Source organism: Vanellus vanellus, assembly GCF_965231255.1.
Source record: "Vanellus vanellus genome assembly, chromosome: 20".
In the NCBI taxonomy this organism is placed as follows: Eukaryota; Metazoa; Chordata; class Aves; order Charadriiformes; family Charadriidae; genus Vanellus; species Vanellus vanellus.
In genome coordinates this window covers 8,096,734-8,124,297 of record NC_138925.1, presented here as the reverse complement: position 1 = coordinate 8,124,297, position 27,564 = coordinate 8,096,734, and the positions used below count along the sequence as shown (strand labels likewise).

Below are 27,564 nucleotides of genomic sequence, written 5' to 3'. Positions count from 1 at the left end.
AAAACAGAAAAGAGCAATCATTGTAAGAAACACCTTTATATCACAAGCAATATTATTATTACTACAAAATAAAATTAAATTTATATGGCAGAATAATATGTTCTTAGTATTGTCAATAATCTGGTTTTTGTAGTCCATATTCAGTCAGTGGCACAAAGTCTAGTTGGAGCCCAGTGACTGGCAGTGTACCCCAGGGACAGTACTGGCTCCAACCCTGTTCAACACCCTCAGCGGGGACGGGGACAGGGCAGAGCACACCCTCAGCAAGTTCGCTGGCGACACAAGAGTGGCTGATACACCACACGGTTGTGCTGCCAGGGAGACCTCAGCCCCTGGGGAGCTGCGCAGGCAGGAGCCTCATGAAGTTCAAAGAGAAATGCGAAGTCCTGCACCCAGGGAGGAAGAACCCCATGCACCAGGGGGGAGGCTGGAGGCCGACCAGCTGGAAAGTCGCTTTCAAGAAAAGAACTTGGGAGTCCTGGTGGGCACCAAGTTGAACATGAACCAGCAACGCACCCTTTTGGCAAAGGCAGCTAACGGTGTCCTGGGCTACATTAGGAGGAGCACTGCCAGCAGGCCAAGTGAGGTGATCCTTCCCCTCTACTCAGCACTGGTGAGGCCACACCTGGAGTACTGTGACCAGTTTTGGGCTCCCCAATATAAGAGAGACATGGAGCTACTGGAGAAAGTCCAGAGAAGAGCCACACAGATGATGAAGGGACTGGAGCATCTCTCATATGAGGAGAGGCTGAGAGACCTGGGACTGTCTACTCCAGAGAAGAGAAGGCCAAGGGACATCTCGTCAGTGCATACAAATGCCTGAAGTGCAGGTATCCCCGAGTCTGGTTTCTATGGTGCCCAGAGACTGGATGAGAGGCAACGGGCACTAAGTGGAATACAGGAAGTTCCATCTGAACATCAGGAAACACTTCTTCACAGTGAGGGTGACGGAGCGCTGGGAGAGGCTGCCAAAATACTCAAAAGCTGCCTGGATGTGATCCTGAGCAACCTGCTTAGAGTAACCTACAGAACTGGACTACAACGTGTATTTTATCTATCTAGTAATGCACTCATGAAATAGGACATCTTCCCTAAAAATTCACTTAAGGATAACAGCAGATTATAGCAAGAAATTTGGGGGTTTTATACCATTATTATTTTGAACACTATCAGTTTCAAAAAATCCTGACTAGAGCTATACTAGATCAAAGAACCCATCCTAAACAATAAACAGATTCTTAAAATGGCAGTAAGTATGTACCCTGAAATAAGAAGCAAACAATTTATTGTCAGTGTTCTGTATAATGTGTGAACAAGGCTCTAATCTTAGTATGCATTTTACCCCTACACTTCATATGGGAAAAAGATACTTCTGAACCTGAAACAAAACGGTTTGGTATGTGTTTTTAGAACAAAAAACGTAAGGTATTCTCTGAGTCTTGATAACCAAGAACTAAACCAAGATTTGTTTACAGCCATGATTGATGCCAGTCACCTAGAAAAAGGAGTGCCATCACAAAAGCATGACTATTTACTGTGTTTAATGAAAAGTGCTATTTTTTCATTTATTTTACAGTACACATCAAATATCTCTTACAGCCTCCAAGCAGCTAACTCAAAGTCCTTAATGAGTTAACATACCCCTAATTACACAAATAATCTTTCGTCTCCAACGAATACTGAAGACAAGCCTTCACCGAACAATAAAAAAAATAAGTTTAATATTTATTTTGTATGTGTCAAGTTTAGAGAAAAATCAAAAGATTTTAAGCTGCTAACAGGAATAACAAGTTCTTATCGGGGAACACAAATATGTATTCCAATTACAATGAATGTACTGAACTTTATCTACTTCCAAGATCGGAAAATTGGAAGAGAAAAAGAAAAAACAGACTGTTTTTCAAGTTAGGATTACAAGGGAAATAAAAATACTCAAACTGAATGCCTGAAACAAAATTAACCAGCTGCCCCTAAACAAAAAGCAGTGTGAAACAACTGGCTGTTGCTTTTGTGCAATTCTTCCCTCTGTTGTCAAGCTGTGCAACTACTTCCCCAACAGTAATGCACAATGAACCCTGTAAATATATTTAATATTGTTTTTTTCAAAGACATCCCCTAGAGTTGGGTTTTTTCCATCTTTTAAAAAAATACTGTAGGAAAAAAACTTAAGGAAAAAATTAAACCCCCAAATTAATTGTGGATATAAATGGATGAGCAATTTGCCTATTATTCAGCGTTCATTCCAAATTAACTCATCTACAGATGATACTCCCCCAATTCAAAATCACCTCTTCAGAACTTCGCAGAAAGGACATGAACCTTGCCTTTGAAGATGCAACTTGGAAAAGCAGGGAGAAATAGAAAGCGGCACAATTATTTTTCAAATGATAACATACTTTCCCAGCACTGGAGAAGAGAAACACTTTAAAAGACAGGCCCAACCTGTCCCCGAGCCCTAAATGTTATTTTTCCCATCTGAGCATTTAGAAGTACTTGTATTTTCCAGAATATGGAAGAGTAATCATCAGTTGTCTGAAAAGTGTGGTTTACACCACTGAAGAGCAGTAAGATGGCCACAAAAAAGTTATTTTCCCTGCATTTGAATTTATAAATGCAATTCCAAAAGTCTGCTTTTATGTGATCAAACTATAATGAAATCTTTTACTATACAGAGCACAGAGATAACTTGCTATTGCTGCAAATCACTTCTCAGAGATTAATGCAACTTGTTTACAGGCCAATTACATTGCCGCCCAGCTGGACAGTATGAGAATGCCCAGTTTTTGTTTTGTTCTTTTAATGTTTTGCTGAGCAGACAAGTAAGCATTCTTTCAAAACCAACTCATGAATTACAAGTACGAAATTGATACTGGTATTTCAGAGATACTCTGAATTAGATAAAAAGATAACATATAAAAATAATTACATATAAATACAGAACAAATTTTGGCAATTCTAAAGAACTTTGATAGTATGTTGTTTCTTAATAGTATGTTGTCACTTAATAAGTCCCAAATAGTTAAATTGAAATGATAAAACTGCCTTCTGAAGCACATAACAGACATACATTGTATGGTATGTTAATTGGCCCTTTTTTGTTATGAATAAGCTGTTATGACCAATGGCTGTTCTTTTTCAGAAGCTGAAAAGGAAGAGAGTACCCTTAACAATATACAGGTATTAAATGCTTTCATCTCTTGCTATTATTAAAATGGTCAGAAGATATAATTTTATTTTTATTTCATTTAAAATTGATTAGCAGTTGGGGAACCTTATCCCCATCCTTTCCCCCCCCCCCCCCCCAACAGACACTAAGATTAACTACGAAGTCAAATCAACCTCTATGAGTCAAAAAAAAAAGTACGACTAAGACAGCAATAATGACAAAGGAAGTGTACTACATATAGCATCAGCAGAGAACCAACAAGGAAATAGAATTCTATCTCTTAGAACAGTAGTATTTACCTGGCACTTATTGCAACACAGCTAGAACACTGTTTGAATATCCTACTCCCCGCTGACTTAGAAGGGGATCAACGGACTCCCAGTTCAGGACTGCTAGCTGGAAAACTCATCCTCCATACACACTGATTTCTCATGCATGATCTCTTGGTTGCTCATATTTGTATCCTTCTGTTGAAGTGGCTCCATGCCATTGCAAGGTGGTAAGTCACATTCACAAAGACAAAGCCACCCAACAAAAACAGAGCTAACATCTCACTTTGCAAGTCTCTGCTGCACTGGTGCTGTATGCCCCTTTAGATCAATCACACCTGTTAATACCTTATGCTCTTTCTTGATCTAGGTTAAAAACCTCATATGAACAGCAATTAGAAAATCTGGATTGCCTTGTCATTAAAAATACTGATTGCATTCAAAACACATGAGAAAATTAAGAAACAAAATGATCTAAAAAACTATTTTTAAAAATACAAGCTTTCACTTTAAGTGATAATAAGGTAGTATTATTTTTTTGTTTGACATGTAAGAAATAAAATGTTTAGACAATACGCAAGTTGTCCTTAAAAGTTCCCTGAACTTGTGATCAACAGAAGGACTAATTGGAAAAATATTGTGGGTGAGGCCTCAGAGGTGCACCTCAGAGGCATCCACTGCAGAAGACAACGATTCATCCTACCAAAATAATAAGCAAGACAGTTACTCTAGCTATCAAACAAACAGGAGACATCCCAGGATCTGCCTTAATAGCTGTTCAGCAAAACAAGGTAATCAACTGCTACTTTAAAAGAGATAGCTAAACACTTAGTAGCAAATGCAGTTTACAGAATTATTTCTTGAAAACAGTAATAGAAATGTAACCCTCCAACGATCATGGCAAACAAATGCGAGAGATTGCTTGTTTGCCAGAAAGATCCCAAGTTAACAAAAAAAGAAAGATTTTAAAAAAAATCTCATAATAAGGTATTTCAAACCCCACATTTTTTAATTGATCCAGACTGCCTTAATGTTAAATATAAGAACTACAGTTGTTTCAGTGAGTGCAGTAAGTCCCACGGCAGAAGCGTGCACATGGGCTGGGTAATGCACAGGAGCCACAAGTCTAACCTCAACCTCATGCCAAACCGAGCATCACCTTCAGCAAAGAAAGGCTGCACAATTTAACATATCTACATCACATTCAACAATTCATTTTTTTTTTTCATTAATGACTGCTGTGCATCTAAGAGTTGAAGAGCTGAATACACTTACAATGTTACTAAGATGGATAAATCTGGGATTAAACTAAGATAAGAGCAGGACTCTTCCAGTCTCCTGCTGGAGAAACTGTAGCAGGTTCAGCTGATCTACTTACTTCCCTACTGAATTCTAGAACACCAACTGTGAGGTCAACCACGATTTTTAATTCTCTTTTTACTTGCGAGACTAACTATCTACTAACTAATCACTAAGAACTGTCAGGAATGTGACTAACGGCTCAGAGTTTACTCTCATATTATCCAGTCAGAAAAAATGTTTGTCAATTAAGTGAAAACAAATTTGGTTTTCATGCATCAAGACAGTTATTTGCAGAAAAGTATCGATTTCTTTGAAATATACAATGGTAACTTGACCTGCATACAGGGTCTATAGAAGTTTTTGTAATCTTTTGAGCATACCCTAATGAACTTAAATTTTCATTTTCTTTGGAACAAGAGTAATTATTTTGGAAAAGTGACAAAATATGACAGCATTACAGGACAAACTAACAGAAGAGAGCATTATTTTACTAGCATTATGTAAAAATCCTTCTTAAAAAAAAAAAAGGATCAAAGAATAAGATGGCAGTTATACAGGAAAAGTAGTCTCATTTAAAATGTTTTAAAGTGCTGAAGGTATTTCTGCTTTCAGCATCCAAAAGACACTTCGTTACTTCACTCAAATGCATTTCTATGCAAGGGTCATGGCTTTTTATACAGATCCTAACTTTGCCATCCGAGAGCAGAATTTTATGATTTTACATAGTTTATTACATGTGCTTAAAAATAACATAGCAAAATACTCAAAGTGTTACTCAAGAAATCCTCACTAAATTCAATTACTGGATGCTCCTCCAGAAGTGAAGATGTCCTGATTACGAGGACCTCTGCATATCGGTGATCACAATCTGTTGTGTGCCCTTCTCAGTGTCTCTTACTGACATACACATTTTGCGTGGCTGTCCAGGACACAGGATAGTGATGCTGTAGTTCTTGCTCTAATTTGAAAAAACATGTTATGAAAAGGGACAAAAGACAATTGGTGATGGATCTATAATTTTGAAGTGATTAACATTTTTGTTTAGTAAGAAAAATGTTCAAATTTTCCCTTCTCTAACTTGGCCTTCTATGCAATTGTAAACTTTACACCCTTTCATGATGTCTAGTTGGCTCCCCTGTTTACAAAACCATGGTGGTTACTTGCACTACAAAACCAAACTTGCATTGTATTGGTAATAAAAGTCCAAAAGGTTGCTTTTGTGGACTGCATCATATACTCTCCCAAAACAAGAATCACTTTCATTACAAGATTTAGTACAATGAAAATTGAATTTAACGTTCTATTGACATAAATTAAGATCTGCATCAAAATGTTTTTAATCAAGCTGAAAGAGTACTGAGCCATTACTTATTTAAATGATTTAATTCTTTAATTTACCTAACATAGTCCTGAAGTAGATCAAAATTAAGTTCTGAATATTTAAGCAATCTGTAGCAAAATAACTTCAGCACCAGATTAAGCATTTCTTTAGTATTAAACCTCATGTTTGCAACAGAGACCTCTGAGCAGTATTCTACTTACCTGAACTAATACAGTGGCACCTTTAATTAGGTATATTTTTATCCAGGCATCACTCACTTTTCGTGTTTCCAAGTTTTATAGCTTCGATTAAGCCTCTATTATTTGTATTTAGCAAGCACTTAATGCAACAAGGCCCAGATCATTGAAGCAGAACACATTTGTCTCTTCTAGTCTACCTCTACAGCCACTTTGTAGGCCACTGTGTTTGTTTGTGGCTTTTTATGTTGTTTGGGTTGTTTGTTTGTTTTTTTAACTAAGCATGTATGTCTTAGTACATACATGAAGCACTACTTTCTAATACAAACAAAAGCCTGGTAGCAGGAGGCCTCTGTCTTCTGTACCATCTGGAATCAACTGAAGGTGGCAAACAAAGAAGTGAGGAGCAACACAATGAAGTTTCCTGCAGGAATTTGGTTCTACTTTACGTTATCAGTAGCTTGCATGATTTCAGACTTGCTGGGGAATCTTTATCTAGGCTTGATACCATGCATTTTCTAGAAAAAGTTAATCCTTTGAGTACATGCGATACATATCTACCGGTAGTTGAAAGCGCTGAGAATTCCAGATCTTTTGTGCCAGAGCTAGCAAGCCAAAGGAGCTGACTCAAGTCTATTGAAGTGTGATCAGTTAAAACTTGGTTAGATCAAATTTTCACTCAGTCTCATTTTTTATCTTAAATAGCAAGTTATAACATGTTAACTATTTTGGTTTTCCTTCAACCCTTTCGGTAGACGACTGACAAATCCCCCCAAAAACATTTTAGAAGACTTCATTTTAAGAGGCCCGCTTCTTGTCCTGTAGGGACATTTAACTGATCTCACTTAATCTGTGCCATACATGATTTTTAAATTAATCGTATCATATTTCATTAGTTATCTTAAGTTAAAATCCTAGTCTTCTTTTCCTTGCATTGAAACCTTTCCATCGATTTGGCTGTAGCCCATCTTTTACACCTCATTTTCCCTTTATTTCATATTTACCTGTACAATTCCATTTGTATTTCAAAATGTTATTGAACATGAGGCTGATGATCACAGAACTACCAAAAGTTTCCAGAACCTCTGCTTAGAATGAAACTGAAATTAAACTTAGCTAAAGCCCCCCCAACTTAAGCAATGCATTTACCATGGGCTGTTCACACCTACTCATGACAAGCATGAAGCTTTTTTTTTTTTTTTTAGGTTTTTACCATGTGTATTAAATTCATGCTATTGAAGTTTTCTTCCAGTGCATACTGAATTACTTGATTTGCCGTCAAGTGATAGGCATCAACACCTATTTGATTACATCACTAAAAATGCAAAGCTGTTCAAAAACCCCACCAGCTATTAAAAATGGATTTACCTTTGTTTCAAATTCATAAATTTTTATAAGGTGGCCTTCACAATGCCCTTGAAACCATTATTTGGTTCCTACAGCCTCAGCGTTAGGACACATTTCCTGAGTCAGGCTGGTTTCCTTCACGGCATGGTTCCATTACTTCGGCTTATGATCCCCCTCCAAGACAGTTCCCTCTCCCACATTTACATGATTCCAGCATTAATAGAATGACAGAAACTCAGTTTAGATATTACTTCATAAAGGCATACTTTATCTTTCCTAAGAAATCAGACTCTTGAGCATATTTCTCTGAAACATTTTAAATTTAATCAATTTTCTGCTAATATTATACCCAGAAAAGTATGCAGTGCCTCAGTACGACAGGGGACACTATTACCTTGCAGCAGGACTAACTCTCCAGATCTATCGCTTTTCAGTCTGACAGTTTTGACAGCTCTGTACCTCACAGTACTCCATTCTGCTTCATATTAGGAGGAAAGCAAGCTGAAATTAAGTTCACACAACATCCATTCTTATGTCACAATCTTGAGTTCTATGAATTGTGCTCAATTTTATCATTCAATGAGAGATTCTCCCTTTTGTAGTTTTCCTCCTTCTAAGCTTCCTCATATACAATATGGATATAGCATTTATAAGTTTCACAAGAATAACATAAGCAGCAGAGTTTGCGGCAATATAAAGTATCACTAAACATTGTTTAGTGACAGCAGCCAAATAAAAAAAAAACTGAATAGTTTCAGGAGTTACTCATCATACCTGTTATATTCTGGATTAAATGATTATACACTAATGCTAACAGCAAACTGAGTAAGTCTTCCAGCTTAGTTAATTCTTTTATGATGCAGAGAACTATTGTTTCCCAAGAAAGCGACCTTCTGTCCCAGAGCTTCTCATCCTTATAGGGGGAAAAAATCTGCATATGATACAGTCTTATGTACCTGTCCTTTCACCTAGTCTGTTGATGGAAAGCTATAGTGTTTAATATGTTAAAGAAAGCATGTTTAAATCTTTCAAATTCATGATGCCATTTGTCTTGCAGCTTTTGGAAGGGGGCTTTCAACTCATCCTACAGAGGAAAGACAGATAATTATACCAGATCTGCAAAGTTTACACACTGCTTCCCACCTAAAACCCTTTTGATTTCTATGGTGCTCTCCATTACCTGTGTATAATACAAGATCTGCCATGTAAAATCATTTTATGATAGCTATTCCTTCTAACAAGTTCGAAGTAACATTGAGATAGCTTGTAGTGCTATTGTTAAGAACAATGATTGCACCTTGAAATTAATGGATCAGTTCCAACCCCAGACCTATTGTTTCAGGCTCTGCAATATCAATTTTATCACTGCCTGCCTGAGGTTTTCCTTTCTTTGCAATCCCTATGGATAAGAATAGTTTTTACTAGTGGACAATCTAAAGAACAGGGAGTCCTGTGCTAGTCACAGGGCATCTGTACCTGTTTTACTGAAGGACATGGTAGATATGTGCTGCTTCCAATAATTTAGGTAATAGCATTATTATTAGAATGAGCATGTTATTGTAGAAGTAAAGAGGACTGTATTAAAATATTGAAGTTTTGCCTTAAAATACTTTCTGGATTCTTTTTAAATATTTCCCCAGCTAACAGTTACAGGACAAGCACTTACAGATGCAGAAGAATTAGTAATGGAACTTCAGAAATACAAATGAGGTGCTTTCTAGCCCATATTGAGAACCTCAGTTTTTCATTTTTCCACTACCCAAGTCGCTACCTTCCCCCTGTGGTTTAAGGGCAGAACTGCACAGTCTGTTCAACACTTAACTCTTGCACTGACGGTGATGATTAGGACTCTCCCATGCCTCTTCTGAAACCCACCCTTTCAGCATGCCTGAAGTTAGCCACTTTTTTACTTCAGGAGATTTATTTACCATCCAGATTTGCACTGACAGCAAGTCTTCAGTGGTTAGCCAACTGCTATCACTATGTAGTCTTACAAGGCTTCACTTCTGAAGTGCTCTATGTTTCAAATTAGCAGCACCTGAAATCTCTCACAAAATCTGGTTTCTCAAAAATCCAAGAGAAATGTTGAAGAGCCCATTTATCTGCCCTGCAGGCCTCTGTTGCTATTTCTGTGGCTTGGTTAAAACATTAAAAACCATAACTTGCATAGAGCAGCTAATTTTTAAAAGTATTACACTGAATCCCAAGTATAATAATATATAATTAACCTTGACCATATCATTTAAGGGGTTACAGCTCTTTCAAGCTACTGAAACAGACAGGCCTAATAAGGGTTTAAAAGGCTTGCAGATGTCCACTAATTCCAACAAATAACACAAAAAGCTTCATTACTTTCTTGCCAATTTAGTTACCCCAAATGCCTCTATATCAAAAGTGGATTTACCAACTTATGAGAAGTATATAGATTGGAAGTATGAGAGAGAACACAGCGGGGTGGAGCTAGAGATTACATTCAAGAGAAGTTTTCTAAAACCAGGTGACATCTTTCCTGCATGATTCTGAGCAATAGCTAAGAGAGGAGGAATAAATAAAATAGAACACAAGCTATTTGTTATGATACCTTAAAAATTAGCTCACTATTCCTTATTCCATTGTATTTTTAGTTTATAGTTTACAAATTGGTATACAAACATCTGCTAAGACATCCATTATCTTAACGTAAGGGAAGGTATCAAATACCACAATCAGGTGCATACTTCATCATTTCATGCCTCAGTTATCAAAAGGGAGGCCTAGCTCTTTATTTTTCATTGGATGTTTCATAGCTAAGAAAAACGTTGAAATTACTTTAGAATTAAAAACATTAAATGATTATAAGCAAAACAGACCTTGAACTACAGTTCTGTTTCCAGTAACTTATGCTGTCCCATAATCCGTACATATTTTTCAAATGTGGCACACAGTTAAGACGACAGAGGACGAGATTTCAGGTATTCTTGAGAACCTATGACACAGCTATTTTCAATTCCTAAGCAACAATATATCTTACATTAAAAATAGTACAATTTTCTCCTCTGTCGGTTCAATTACTAAAGACCAGGAGAGGGTTACTAGCAGTTTCAAAATTGTCTAATTATCCAGTGCAATCCAATCTATGTTTTCAGAATAGTCTCTATGGTCGCAATAGTTCCTTTCTTCATTGGGGGATGAAATTGGTTCACGTGCTCTGAATAACCTAATCACTGCTGCCAATACAGTAACAAATGAAGGGAAAAACCTACCTCATGAGCCAGAAAAATATTTACAGGCCACACTACTGTAGCAAGAAGCCTTTTGGAGCTATTTTGTAGTATAAAGCAGAAAATAAAGCAAAACCAAATATCTATACCTAAAATAAAACCGCTCACAACAATAATTAGGTTAGTAAGATACCTTTACTCAACCCTATGATGAAATTTTCAAGAAAGATGGCTTGGGGAAAAATGAAGTCCAAACATCTAATGCTAAAATACTGAGCTGATAAACAAAGAGCATAAGAGACATCCACAACACAGTGTAATCATCACCAAAAATAGGCAGCAAAATCAGCCAGAAATATTAGATATTAAAACCTTAGTCTACGGTTGTACTAATACGTAAGTACTTATACATCAAAAACATATTCATTCTATTTCATGAGATTTAAAGCATTCCTAGTCTGCATTCTTCTATGTAATGAAGCCAACAGCAAAACAACCCTAAAATTTGTTAGCACTAGCTACCCAAATCCAAGATTAATTTTAACATTAAATACATATCTATTTGTTCATATGTAAAAATGCAGAAGTGTTCTAGCACAGTTTATTCTGACAATATTAGAAACTAAGTAAACCTTAAATCAAAACAGTTATTTCACAATTAAAAACATCCATCTAACACAATCCACTAAATACAATTAAACAAAAAGGCCTTAGAAAATGATGCTAAATCATTAATCTTTACATCAGCAATCTTACAATAAACAGGCCCTGAACACATACCATCGGGGGTTTTTGGATACATTTCTTTCATTAATCTCCCTTATTAGCAGCAGCAGCATCACTCACTCTTCTGTTCTTTTCCTCCTAAAATACATTCCCCAAGAGTCCTTTCAAGGCAATTTTATCAGCATTTCTGAGAGGTCTCTCAGCCACATCCCTACGCACAAGAGGCAGCAGGAATCTCTGCATTTGTAACAATCTATGGCTGCAAAGGAGGGTGGCAGGCAAAGCAACTGTATCATAACCAAAATGCTGAGTTCTATTATCTACTGCACCACACGTACACACATACTGCATCAACGGCCTCAATTCGTAACAGCAATCACAATAATGACACACGATCTATAGAAAAAGCATGCATTACTCACTGGATTTTATTCTTTAGCTTCTTCAGCATGTAATTCTTTACGCTTTACAATGTAGTAGGTATGAAATGAAACATTTTCCCTTTATTCCACTGATGCCGCTGTTTGAATACCATTAGATACCAAGGACAATAGGCAGGATCAGCTCGAACATTAAGAGCAAATATTTAATGGAAGACTGGTTACCCCCGTCTCTCCCTTTCACATCTCTGCCTCATGTATCCAGGCACGGGTGGTACTGGCTCCCTTGAGAGGCTGTAGCTAGCAGCTGAGGCACAAACTAAAACATGGCATGGATGTCAAGGAGCTGATGTCACGAAAACAAGTATTTCTCTGATAAAACCGGCAATTCCATTAGGGAAGTCCTACAAATCGATAGAAATTGTTCAGCCGAATGTGCTCTGTTATACAAAGCGCCGCAGCACCAAGAGTGATAAATCAGATCAAGATCTGTCAGTGGCAATAAGCAGAGACTACAATAACTAAGTTATAAAACTGCCAATCAGATACCGTGCTTTGTATCAGGCTATGGGGACGGCTATCACTTATAAGCGCAGAAGGGAAATACACAGCTAAACATGTCAGAAACAACCTTGTTTAGTATCAATTCCAAAAGTATAGCTGATCTACTAAAAAAGTAAAATTTTTTTTTTTTTAAATACAAGAGACTGGCCTAGAAGTCTGCCATCTTTATCAGGAAACATTGCGACTAAGTATCCAAGGCTCCAGGCCAGCAGATGCGAGAAACGCCTCCGAGAGGTCACATTCAGTATCTGGGAAGAGATGCAAGGTGTTTTAGAAATCCTGCCACCTCACCCACACAGCAGCGCTGCCATTCCAGGCTCTGCGGATGGGTTACCTGTCTCGCCGAAGGTAAAAGGTACAGTTTCTACAACCGCAGCTGCACGTTTACAGTGGGAGCTGGGTCTGGCACAAAAAAAGTGGAAAAATTCAGGAGCAAAAGGAACACAGAGACAGTATAAGCTCAGGTGCTGAGACTGTGCAATTTCTATCTTGCAGACAGCATCGCATCTACATAAGGTAGGTTCTTCAAGCACAGAAAAAAACCCCAAACTTTTAAGGAATGCAAATAGAATTGAAATATTAGTCACATGATTTATTCCATTAGTGGATTATGTGAGTTTATTCCAAGCTTTGCTGGCTGCTACAATCTCAAAACCGTATAATTTTCACAAAGGTCCAGGACAGTTAGCAATTATATTATCAGATTTCAACATAAATGCAAAACGTACAATAACTATTTCTGCATTCTTCTTCCAAAGCATTATGTTTTTGAAGAAACTTCAAAGGAAACCCTACAATTCTACAGAAATTCACCACAAAATATTTGCAATTCGGAAGATCACACACTATTAGAAATAGTTACTCCATGACCTAATATGAACAAGTCTGACCAATGACATTATTTAGCAATTGAAATGCAAATGAAATTATTTAGCGATTCAATAGTTCTGCTTAAAAATTCCATTTCAAACTGTCCGCACTTCTGTAACAAACTAGAAGTCCACACTTAGAGACTGCTAATTTAAATAGAGGCCCATTTTGGACAGAAGAACTAGTTAACTGTTTATTTGTCTCTGGAAATAACTGTCGGCAAACTTATAAGCCCCTTTATAGTGTAAGCATGATGCTCTAGAGAAGTGCCTATGTAATATTCTCATTTCTTAAAAAGGATTTGCTATGAATATAACAACAGTGAGAAAGCCACAAAAAACAAACATAGTGAATGTTTTCTGAATAAATGACAATATTTTAGTCCCGTCAAAATAAATAGTCCTTTAAATAAACAAACTATATCACCACTATCAATAACATCTCCATGCAGTCTAAGTGCAACACAGGTGTTTGTTGCGTGCCTTTAGCTAACAAGCAATAATGCCGAATGCTTTAGTTTGTGCCGAATTAGCACCAACACATTTAATAAGTCTGTTGTGGCCTAGTTGTAACTATTTTCAAATTGTTTTACAATACCAGATTTCCATGCAGGCCCCACAGATGCAAAGAGGCAAAGTGCACCAAATTAATTCATTAAATTATGAGAAACCTGAGCACATCCTACTAAACAGGCTTTTTAAACAACTGATGTATGATTCAACATGACCTGCAAAACCATGTAGGGAGAAATACCCTACAGACAGAATAACCAGGTCATCTGAGCCACACTAATCTATGTGCTTCTGTAGTTCATCTCATGGCTCGAGATAAGTAAGACATCTAACAAATTAACACAGAAAACTTTTGTGCTAAAATATCTACACTTTTTATGAGATCATTAAACTGCAGTGAACTTTATTATGCCACATTATTTGCACAGATACCCTTTTAAACAGCAGCCTTTTCTCTCCTCCAATTAGCTTCCTTTTCATGGCAGTATTTCACATTAGTTTGCTTTGTGTTTTCGCAAATAATTCTATTTGGGACTAGCACCAGTCTAGGTTGGTACAACATGAGTATTTCTTCCTGCCCTCTTTAAAGAGCCACAGGAAGAGAAGCAGAGCTAGAGTCAGCCGGTCCTTTCAGTTCTTGTACTGGGAAAGCAGAGTGGCACAGATGCCCGTATGAGTTCACCTCCTACAATTTTCATCCGCCAAATTAGAAGCAAGATAGAAAAAGAAAAGAAATAGATTCCAGCATGTTGTGAAATAGCCCCAAGGACTGTAGTGATTGTTCTATTCTTAGTTGCAGAATCCAAAAGTTAGAAATTTAAATAAAATCAACTGTTCTGTCTTCATTGGAAGACAGCTGCTTCACAGAACACAGTCTGAAGACCTATGATGGAGTATTAACACTTATATTTACCTTTGGCAAAATCTGCCCTGGTAGACCATTACGAGCATTCTAAGGCCAACTAATCCCCAAATCCATCACTTGCTCTTTTACTGCAATTCTCTACAAAAGTCAAAAGGTACACAAGACATTAAACAGCCTAAAGCATCACAAGCATCGAAAAATTTGCAAAAGAGTAACAAGATACAGGAAAACCCAGAACTTTTACTGTTTCTAATGATATTTTCTGTAGTTACAGAGGTTCTATTTTTTTCCGCCGATGCAAACCTCCCAACTTTCCAGGAAAGAGATTCAGTTTAGGACATAACACCTCCCATACCTCAGGTCCCAGAACAAAGCAGCGTTCCTTGTATACAATTCACATCAAGAACATATTTAAAACTACAGAACTAAGACCTCTCTTTCCAGAAGTATAATGAAAATTGAGCCTGAAAATATTGTTCCCATAGATATTTACAACCTATTAAGCTAAACTGAAGAGACAGCATAGTAAAACCTATATATTTTACTGTGTGTTGAAAATGTAACTACACAGTCCTCACTTGACTTTTAACTCATGGGCAAACGGATATTGAAATTCAGTCTTATTTGCTGGCACATTCAATAGAAGTACTGTACATTACGTGATACAAACAAGATGGACTCCTTGCCCGTTTCCTTGTTGAAACTTCAGCAAAATTAGTAAGAAACTCACTGAGCTACTATTTTGATAGATACAAGAAGGTACATAAACAGGAAAATTAAACAAGGCATGAAAAAAAAAAATCAGATGTATGGAAAGCAGTATATTGAAACAGCTACATAAACGCTTGCTTGTCTCATCCCAAAAATAAACTGGATAGATCACGTAAATACCTTCTTTTTTTTTTTTCCAGAAGGAAAAGGAAAGGTCTCAAGGAAAATTATTTCTTTAACACTTCTAATCAGTGTAGCAAAGAGTCTTTATTTTCTCTAATTAGCTGAACAAGCACAGCAAATAGTGTTGCATATTTACTCTCTTTCTTTCTATGAGGCAACTTTAATAATCTAGTCACAACACAAAAACTTGTCTGCTTCTTATATTTAACCTTTCATCTCCTGTAGTTTAAATGTTAAAGAAAATCATATTTGAACTGTAATATTTCGGTATTTATTCCATCTCACTATCTTCTAAATTTCAGTAAGAGTTCTTAATAGAGCAATTATTAGTACATTAGTATTTTTTCCCTCAAATTCTCACAACTATGACCACAGCATTACACATTTTTAGCTAGTTCGTCAGTGTAGATCCTGATCAACTAAGTTTTCTATTAGTATGCACTATTTGCTTTTATCAACAATTAGTTTTATCTGCTCTTGTATCTTCCAAGGGTAACTGCAAAGGTCCTTCAATTCCTCAGGTAGCTTTTACTTGTACTGCTAGGACTAGTCAAGCATCATCTGGTAACTCTGTCACCCAACTGTTCACATTCCTTTCCTTAACACTTACAAAGATATGAACTGACGTACTGATGACATCCCTCCATAATGAAAAGTGACTACACAGCTATTTAATCCTTTTATCCCTGTGCAGTTTAAGTTACTGAAATACAGGTAAACCATATCAATTATATGCTTCCTCTGGAGGTTTATCTACCTTTCATGGGATTTTTTTAGAGATTAATAACCTTCTTATGGAAAAAAAAACAAAAAAACAACAAAATCTGTATCTCCCTCTTCTTCAGTACATCAGCACTTCTCCCTGCAAGCTCAGAAACCAGAAGAACAACAAAAGCTAAATTCCACATTCAAATACGCATCTCAAATCCTGAACATTCTTGCTCCCACTTTATCAGCTACTGGAAACCAGTATGAATCCTCAGAAACATAAACACAGTACTACAGTGTTGATTTACATAATTTCTTGATTGATAAGATACCAAATATTTTATATTCTATTAAGAAACCACAAAACAGATATACATGTACGTCATACTAGCTTATGAAAAATCTTCCGATACATTTCTTTTCCACGTGACTGAAAAAAATCAAGCTAAAATTTGATAACATTTTAGTACTCACTATCTTCTCCTGGACAAGGCATGCCGGGTTTCTCTGGAATACTTGGGAAAACTGAAAGAAAAACATTAGAATTTTAAGTAAAAAGATTCTCAGTAGTACTTTTTCCTCAGTTCTTGAACATATTTACTCAAAGACAGTTTCTGGAAGCCTTTAATTCTGCATAACAAATAACATAATCAATATTTGGGTTCACACTGGCAAGATCTTATGCTTGACTACAGCACTAACAAATCTGTGCAGTTTAGAACTTGAAGCCCCCTCAAAGCCTACGTTACAGTTTCAGCTTTGGGCTATGCTCCCAAAGAACCCTTTCTTCTTCCAACATCAAGCTATAGGGCACCAGCTACACAAAGAATGTCATTTGACAGGCAAAGGAGTTGTTCCAATCTCAGATTTAAAAAGCTGTTGGGATTATCAACAAAAGCTTACAGGCTCTCGAGCTGGGTAATACTTGCCATGAATAATCAGCCCTTCATCTCTGTTTTGACAATACAAACGGAAGGCTTCTTCCAGTTCCATCTGAGATGAGATGGTACATGGGTCACCTAACAAAAAAAACAGTACATAGGCAAATTTAGGACTGAAGAATTAAGTGGAGAATTTCAATTAGTCTGTAAGAAGTCTACCAGCCTCCAGGATTGGTTTTCCTTCAGTCATTTGATATTAAGCTGGCATTTTGATCAAAGCCAAAATACATCAACACTTTTTTTTCCTTCTAACTTTATCAAAACTGATTAGATGGAAATATACTATGTTTGTTTGCAAGGGGACAACAAAATACAAAATTGAACAGATACACTTAAAGATCTTTAACACACAGCAGAAAGACGCAAGATCACTTCCTAGTAACCTGAAAATTTCAGTTTAATTCAAGATTAGTCTACCCTTTGCCAAATGGCCCATTATCTCACTACCTTAACTTCAGACTGCAGAACCATGATATGATAACTTAAAAGCTATGAAGGTATACATAGATTCTAGTTGAGTCTCTCTTGTTAGACTGACAGAAGAGCAAGCTATGATTAAAAAGTGTAAAAAAAAAAAACCGAGATACACAGACAAAAGTTACAGATGGGATACAAATACGCCAACACTGATGTAGAAATATAATTAATGTAAAATTCATTTCCCTCTAAAAGTCTCTAAAGTTTTCAGGGTTGGACTATATGTTTTGAGGAATAGGTTCACTTTTTTTTTAACTTAGATTTAGAAGAAAAGTAAACAAGAGGAAAAAAAGAATCATGGAACCTGCCTAGACACGAAGAATCCTCTTTTTCGGAAAAATACATATTAAGCCTTAGTTGTATGACTTTGTCCTCTGTACTCACATTCTGTAGAAGCAGATTCAAAGTGAGCTTTTAAAAGCTCTCAAAAAGGCAGTGTGCCAGCCGCAATTTAAAGCGTATTCTGAAAAGCCTAACTGTCAAAATAGATAAAACAGAAAAACCCACACCCCCCCAAACTACAAGATATCTTTCAGGATGAAATTCACATGGAAAAGAATAAAATAAACGAAGACACAAGCATTACCACACGCTAAGGCCCGGGCCCAAGTACCATGCCTTATCCACACCTCATTACCATTTCTCTGACATACACCACTACTTTTATATTAAAAAATGGAATGGAAGTATTCAGTCAAACAGGAGTACCCCAAGACCATTAATAACTAGTAAGATTTGGAAGACCAAAAACTACCTGTGGTATGGATATTAGCCTTTAAGCAGTGAAAATAAAGTCAGTTCCATTTCTCTGAATGAGAGACAGCCCGAAGAGGGACTTCGTAACACAGACTTTAAAGATGGACCAACAGACTGGACTTCAGTATGATTTGGAAGTAGCAATATGGCACATGGGTGATGTTCCATAAAACACCCACTGAATTAATTTGTTGGTGCCAGAGAAACAAAACACTGGAAAAGCTCCTTGGGAACACTGGAAGCTAAGCCACAACACACACTCTACCGAGACCTACATTTCAGAAGATGACCTTTCCAAGGTACAAATCCTACTCAGTTTAAGCGAGGACATTTTTACTTAACTAAAACATCTGAATTGGAAAATAATATTTCTCTGGTTTACAAAAATACTGTTTCAATAGCCCATGATAACCTCTAGATCAGTGGACTCAAATTTTGACAGCACAGCCCATCACTAAAATTTTTTGAGTACAAACTCCCAATATGTCTATTTATAAAATACAGGTACTATAAAAACATACACAAAGATAGCAATTTTAAAAGGATGAAATAAATATATTAATATTATTAGTATTACAAAAACCTCTCAAAATACTAAAAAATTAATTAAAAGTATTTTTACTGTGAGCTATGTCACTGAACATGCTTCATGACTTTTGAAAATCTTGGTTTAACATTTTACAATACAGTGATTCAGAGGTCTGGTTCTAAGCCCAGTTTATTTCAATACTAGGTTTTAATGGTGTCATAGCTTAAAAAAAAAAAAAAAAAAAAAAGAGAGAGACACCTCACAAAAATACATAGATCCAAATGAAAGAAGTGCATCGTTGGCTGCGCTTACTAAATCTTAATACCCATTCTTCAATCCCACCCACTGTTTATGCAAAGGTTTGGTTGGCATTTAGTTAGTAACTTTTCACCAACTTTGCACCTTCCCCAATGTCAACTGGCCATTCTTGCAAACTCATCTGAACATGCTGCATTTTTAACTAATGGGTTCAAAACCCATTGAAACTGTTTGGAAGAGCTTTAACAGGTTAGAAAATTCAATTTCCAACTTCAAGTGTACTGATGGAACAACAGAAATCTCTCTAAGTGGGCATTTTCAGAACACTCTCCATATAGCACAAGTTCCTTCTGAAAAGCAGTTACTTTGTCAGTCATTGGGATTAAGTATTTTTTTGAAAATAACTGCTAGATAGCATACTACTGACAGCCACTTGGCATCACAGATAACATCGATGTATTTGGAACACTTACCTTTCTGTAAAGGAAAAAAGCATAACTCACATAAGTTTAACAACTCTTAAGTATTTTGCTGCAAGAAAAGCAGCTAACCTCTGTGAGATACAAAAGTTTCATAGTCATTCCCCAATTTATTACTAGGTATTGTAAACACTTTACTATTTAAAGCTCTTGGTTTTATTAAGTGAATCACACTGACAACATCCTGCAGCATTCCATGCAATTCTAGCTCTAAATCCTTTGCTGCAAGTGTTTGTCACTCTGAGTGATGAAGCAGATGAATTTCCTGTGCAGTGCTCTCTGTAACCTTACCCCAGAATCTTTTTTATTCCAGTCAAATCAGCCTCCCCATCACTGGAGACTTACACAGTGTTTCAGTAACACGTTGTTTTTACTAAAGTCATTCACTGTTGAGATTGTATCATTTCCCATACACCTTTGTCTCCTTCAGTGACTCACAGAAAAGTATATTTTACCTTATTACTGAAATAGAATCTAGTAAGTACTCTAAGCTGAGACACGTTAGAAACATCTGCCCTTTCATCCAACCATACATCACAACTTCCCACACTTCATAGTTTGTTTTAATACTTGTTTCTTCAAACCTTCAGCAGTATCTTCTAGGCATCTTCCAACAGTATCTTCTGAAAAAGGAATGCATTTCACTTTGTCCCCATCTTGTCTTCTGTATATTACTCCAGCCATATTTACCATGAAAGAACAAACAAGTGTTTCCCCAATAGTATGTGGCTTTTTGTCTTCTGCTATTAAGAAGCCTCAAAACAGGCTTTGAAAAATTTAACATGAAGCGTAGTGAAGTTTTGTAAAGTACCAAATTGAGTATCACAAGACTTAAAACATCAGTGAAAAAGAGGTAGAGGTTTGTCTTCTTGCTCTGGATACTTAGTTTTTAACTGCATTGCTAATCATGATGGCTTCATACTATCATTATCTACTATCTCAAAACAACGAACACTTAGGGTGAGGCTCATCATTAAAAATAGTGGATGTAAATACATATTTCAAATACTGCTCTTGATAATTTTGAATCTTTCTGACCAACTTCTTGTCAGCTCTGATTAGCTTGTAGCGTGGCTGATGATATTTCTCCTATTCCTAAGTATGAACTTCAGCTCCACCATTTTCATATTGTCTGCTTGTGCTCACATTAGCAGCGTTACTGTGTGAGGGTTATTTTAGTTAAAACTAGGTAATTAATCCATAAATCCACTTAACCAGGCACACGTAAACTGTAGTACGTCATAATACACTGAAAGCAAGCAAATGAGCGAGGATGCCACTCTCAATCTCCGCAACTTTGTGGAATACCCACTCTTCCCTCAGCACACTGTGCCCCACATACATGACACATGACCATATGATATCTGGGCCAAGTGATGACACCAGTGTCAATTCACATATTAAATCAAGTAAAGTTTAAAAAACAATAATATTTTTTAAAAATAAGAAATTAAAAAGATGCACCCCAGGGTGCATCTATCCCTCTTTGAAGGCCACTGCTCTTGACAATCTATAAATACTGCAATAATACAACAGGAAAGACAATTATTTGTACTGCAAATCAACAATCCATATTGCTTATGTTTATTTGATTTTATTACAAGTGAGTTATTCATAGTTCAAACATTTTGGGATCTTGTCAAAAACAGAGAAACACTAAAAAAGCCCATCAGAAAATTCGTTTTCTTTGGCTCTCTGGTAGATTTTCTTTAACCATTAAGCCACCCGCAATTGTCCTCTTCAAGTTAGTTCAAAGAGAACATCTGTTTGTGCAATCAGTCAAATGAATTTAAATTACATGTGGCAATAAGTGGAAACACTCACTCATATGCAGAAATAGGATAACTCATAAAACCTATGAGGATTGAGGGCAGCCAAAACAGCAGATTGGTTGAAACTTAACAATTTAGAATCAGGAATTAGAAAGAGGGTTGTATGACCAGCCTAGAACCACAACCAGAAGAAAATGCTTATTAGAACTGCAACTAAAAAAAAAGAACTTTGTTGTTTTAACTTAAGTAAACCTCAAGAAGCCAATGCATCAGATATCCAAACCAAGAAACAGTTAACAGGAACCATGTTTTAAAACCCTCCCACTCAAAACTCCTGAGGTTTTCTTCTTTCCTACAATAATCTTCCTTTTATTAGTAGTCATGTGGTTCAAATAGCTAACCATATGCAATGTAATTATTCTCCATGCACTCCTGATCAGGTTACTTTTTATTAGACCACTATTAGACTTTCCTACCTGAGGGTTAGGAAACTAAAGTCAGTACAGTTGCCTCTGTCTGTCTTGGCAATCAGAAGATAAAGAGTACAAATTTAAAAATAATTTATACTAGTCCTTGGCATCTTAAAGAGACCAAATCATCTTTGACTACAGGCTACCTCCTTCCTCAATCATTACTTTGAAATTCCATTCACCCATCAAACCACACTACTTGGTTAAGAGAGCAGTATAGGCTATTACTAAAAAAAAAAAAAAAAAAAAACAACACAAAACACAGTTACGAATATTAGTCAAACCAATTTCTTATTTTTCCATCATTCTGCATTCAGTACTAGGAATTCTGTTGCAGACCATGGCTTTGGCAAGGTGGAACAGGAAAATACCTGAGCACCAGTGCAGTTGTGCAACTGCAGGATAGCTGTTCTCGACCTACTGGGTCAGGAGTTCTGCGCATCATGAGTGACAGCTGCACTACCCTCCTGTTAAATCATAAGCAGACACATACATTCCAAAAGGAAGTAAAAAAGCAAAGACACTCAGTGTCACGTATCTCCATTTCACTACTACTCACAGCAACCTAGAAGTTTTATCTAATTTAAGGATGCAGAGAACTGCCACATTTTAGAGCAGAAAGAAATATGCAAACACATGAAATAAGATATTACAGTTCTATAAAGCCTTCACTTCCATAGAAGAGAATTCAAGTGCAGTACAACCTTGATGTTGAGACTCATTTCTCCAAGCTCCCTGCTTTATAAGACAGGGCTATATACCCTGGTATTTAGAAACAAAAAGTAACTCCACAAAATGAAGCTTGTTTGTACAAGTTTCCTCAATGCCCCTTCTTTGTACTACAATGAACAATACACCCAAAAGTGTCTAAGTAGTATTTCAGTACAATACCTTCATCATCAATCCACTTGAGGGTAATTGGCTGTTCCTGTTGTAAATTACACATCTCATGTACTTCATCACACAGTTCATCATAGCTCATTGATGCATCCAAGTTTGTTATCAGGATGTCCCTGCACGAGATGAAATCATCAACTTTTGTCAGAAGAGATCTGCAATAGCCCGCATATGCCAACAATTCCATCAATGAACTCGCAGCCTTCCTCATATAAAATGCTCCCACTAACACAAATTAATTGCCAGAAGCCAACAGGATTACATCTCACAGTATTTAACTTCTTAAAAATACTTTAGTACGGAGGAATTAACTGTGATATGGGTGAGTCAGGTTCCTTTATATTATAACTATAACCATTTGAAGTGTTGTAAAAAAAAAACTTAAGATTTTGTAAGAATTAAATTTTATCCTGGAACTTCTTCCCTCAAGAGGTAAGTAACATCTCAATTGCTGCAAAATCCTTTTAAAACATAGGGTTTTCCTCACTTCACTACACTGTTAGAGAGAAAGCCTTGATTAGGTGAATTCTCAAAATATATCATTACAAGAAAATCGAGATCAAATCTTACTCAAATTCTGCATTCTTGTGCTCTACCTTTATAGTGTTATGAGAACACATGCCAAATATTGAACTCTGCTCATGTAAACCATACAGTATGCTCAGGCATTTGTGAGAATAACTTTTGATATAATGAAAGCTCACACGGTACTGTCAAAGCAAGACAAAGATGGAAAAAAAGAAAAAAGATTATGCAAAACAAAGTCAGAGGATACAAACTAGACTTTCTCCTGTTTTCTAAACATTTTTCAAATGACAGACTCAAGAAAACCAACTGATTAAACAAGTGCAGGAAGAAAGAGGAGATGTATTTAAGTCACCTCTGTGCTTTCAAAACATGCTAGAGGATAATTAGGAAACAGTTTTGTAGTTAATGGCTACTGGCATATGCAATTCCTTCCCCTCTTAGTTTAACACAGTAAGTATACCAGAAGTTTCCCAACATGACTGACAGAGTTTTCCTGTTTTCACACTGTGTGACAAGTCAATTTAGAAAACTTGTTATATTACATACTTTGCCTACTTAGGTCTTTCAACCAGAAGCCGAAAGGTACTACACTGAACTAAGAATCGGGAATTCTTTAACTTCTGTTTTAAGTGAAATGCACTAATAACTTTGCTAAGAAAAGTTACAGAAAGCAAAGCTCTAGTACAATAATTTTAAAGAATGGTACTAAGTCTCAAATTCAGATTAAAAGCACTGCTACCTTTTCAAGGGTACCTTTAAACTACAATTTGTAAAGTTCTCCAAGAACAGCAACTTAATAATACTCATAACAATCGAAACAGAAATATGTATGCTCACTGCCAAATCATAAAACCATATTACTGTACAATACTGAGAGTTGTCAGGTGAGGTTGATTTTAAGAACATCACCCTGTCAAAAAAAGACATATTTTATGCACTTATTAAAGCAAGAGACCAAACCAGTTCTCAAAGTAGTGCCTGAGATCTGGTGCAGTGTCTTGCACCAAGACAAGCTCACTAACAAATACAGCTTATTACTTAATGCACTGCCACCACAAGCTACTCACGGAATCAAACAGCTATAGATCTATGGTAACTATGGACAATCACACTTTCACAAGCATCTAATTAATATTCAAAACCTGAAACCATTCTATTATTCTAAATAATAAATACTAAAAAATAAATACTAATCAGGCTTAAATTAAAATTAGAATAATAGAATGGCACTGCCATTCTACATGTAAATTAATAAACTTCATATTAGACAGAATAACACAGCTGAAGTATGCCAAGTAGCACCTATTGCAGATGCAAATACTAGTAAGATTTATTGACATTATTATAATCTCAATGATATCCCTGTTCCTTTGAGATGTACTGTGTTTAATCTTAATGTCTGTATAGCCACTATATTGCCATTAGGCAATCAGGGCACAGATAAATGAAAATCATTCATTGTTTAACACTGAGGAATCCCACAGGACACTTTTTTTTGTCAGGTATCTGAAACTGGATGCTACAAAGTACTATGAAGAACTAATGACCAGTAAGTTATGTATGAGCAGTTACAGCAAGAGAGTCATTCACATTTACAGATTAAATGCATCACCGTTTAGAACCAAGGTAACATACAGCAAACACTGCATCACTGTTCTATTTAAATGAAGTGATTTCACGTAACCAGGTATAAACCAAATAAACTAGGTAACTGAAATAATGAAATGAGAATTACACAAGTTTACTTTCTTTTGCAATCTACTTATGCAGTTATTTATACTGTGCTATGTTAGGAACTCTGTCACACCCAGAAACACAAATACCTAAGATACTAGGACTCCACAGAGGTATACCCAACATTCACATGTTTTAGAACTTCCTCATGCTTCGATTTTTAACTGGGATTTCAAAATGATATATTGTAGTATTATTTTAATTTTTTAAGCAGCTACCTGAATAAGCTTGTCCTTAATTCTGAAGTTGCCCAGCATCAATGATTTCCTGCAGTTTGTCAAATTTCATAGAATGGTTTGGATTGGAAAGGAATATTTGTCCAAAAGATGTGTAGTACTTTAATGGACATAGATAAAATAAATCAGTTATACAGTCTATAATGCCAAAAATAGTCAGCTCTTACTCACAGAATTTGATCAGTACAACAAAACCAAAATTCATTGAGTTTGGAACTCTTGTTTTGTAATTTAACATATTATAGGCTTCACAGCTAATGGAAATTACTGAATATAATGTTGCAGGAGAAACTACAGTAGTAGTTTATTGTAAAACATCGTAATAATTACACATGAATTCTAATAGTGAGACAAATATTGTCACCGCCTCCATTTACGCACAGTCAAGTTCTATAGACACACTCCTTTCACTCTATATCAACAGTATCTGGCAGCAAGCTATCCCAAATCGCTTACATTAAGTTCTATTTGTGTTTATACTGCCTTCCCTTTCAGAGCTAAGGCAGCTCTCCTATTACTGTTTCAGAGAAGTGTTTATATCCATGCATCTCACAGAAGTACATCACACAAGTATTTGAAGTTCAGATGATCTTTTCGACTTAACCCTATGTATGACGTGATTCAGAGGTGCAGGAAAAAACTATGAAGCAGAAAATAGTTACTGGTAATGGCAAATACATGGCACAAATCCTTCACCCAGAGTTCATAAAGCAGTCTACATGCATCTATTAAATAACCATAACCCTGGTGCAGATTAATAATAATTAATTTAGATCAATTAAGTTTTGTTATGAGCACATTTCAAAAATTACTGAGCAGCAGTAACAATGAACCACAGCATGCAGTCTCATTTACTTTCATACACAGATTTCTTGTAAATTTTACTTCAAGTAAAGCAACAAATTTCTATATTTTGTTAAGACATGAGTTTTTACATGAATTCTCACCACTAAAAGCTTATCTATGTTTTTACTAAGCAAATTTTCATATGAAAATTTAACCTATAGGTAAGCGAACTGTAAAGTAAGAGATTCTACTAGACTTTCAACTTACAGGTAGCAAAATTATGTCAAAAATCAAATGACTAGGCATAAGGAAAGAATTCAAGTCAGTAGCCCATCTAGAAACTGAAGTTTACATACCTGATCTGACATTAATTACAAAGCCACCAACACCCTGGTTACCCTATCACTACATCAGACTATGAACTCCTGCTCAATGTGCTTGAGAATTAGTCAGGACACAACAAAGAGGAGAAAACATGCTGACTTACCCACTATAGTGCGTTTTTACTCTGATGAAGTCTTTGTTCAAATCAATTTTTGAGCCCATTCTGCTAGGCATGGTCTGTATTTAGCAGTCTAAGTGGAATTATAAATATTTAGAAATAAGTTCATTGAAGACTGATAACTCATTTAATTCTTAAGTGAACAGCTTCACATATGAAATATGCATTTCTCCTCCAGATGATTTTCAATCCAGCTGCATAGAAAGAAAACCAGAATACAGATGAATATACACACAGTCTACTAAACAAACAAGTTTTATCAAATGTTATAAACATAAATAGCATTACATAGAACAGACAGAAATCAAAAGGAAGAAGTACCAGACCATTGACCTGCACAGAAATTAAATTAGATCAGTTAAAAATATCCTATATGATTTATTTTTACAGAAATATTCCAAGCATCCAATGATGTTTTTTTAATAAAACAGCCTACAGTTCCCTCTTGGCCAAAAATACTCCAAAGAAATCTTTACTTATTCATCAACACAGCTTCTGGCTCTTTTCTTCCAAAGAGTAATTCAAAATAGTCTTTATATACATAGAAGACTACTATCAATTAATGCTGGTTGCAAATCTACCCAAGAAAAGCCGCAGAGGAACTCCAAGGGACAATTTAAGTGAACTTCACAGACTGACAAACATCTTGTTTATTCAAAATTACCACCTCTTTCCCTTATACATATATGTACACACATATATTTCGAGAGCTCCCTAACCCCCCTGTCTGGGGGAGCAGGGCCATAGGTACCAGGGACTGTCCCTTCCTCCTACCTGCTCCGACCGAGGGAGGTCCCACCCGAGACCGGGTCCCCGCCGGTCCCGCCGAGAGACCTGAGGGAACGCTCTCCGCCCGGGGCCCGCCTCTCCGCCCGCGT

General features: G+C 36.3%; 1 protein-coding gene across 1 annotated transcript in view; it reads right to left on the bottom strand.

Moving 5' to 3' along the window:
- PRKCZ (protein kinase C zeta) overlaps window positions 1-26,742 on the bottom strand; it is a gene marked incomplete at its 5' end in the record, with an annotated part of 62,210 nt that extends 35,468 nt beyond the window's left edge. The window contains 4 exons of the mRNA XM_082493383.1: window positions 16,796-16,846; window positions 17,251-17,340; window positions 22,895-23,016; window positions 26,672-26,742. Coding sequence (XP_082349509.1) covers window positions 16,796-16,846; window positions 17,251-17,340; window positions 22,895-23,016; window positions 26,672-26,742 — 334 coding nt within the window. The remainder of the gene's footprint in view (window positions 1-16,795; window positions 16,847-17,250; window positions 17,341-22,894; window positions 23,017-26,671) is intronic.
- Window positions 26,743-27,564: the final 822 nt, after the last annotated feature.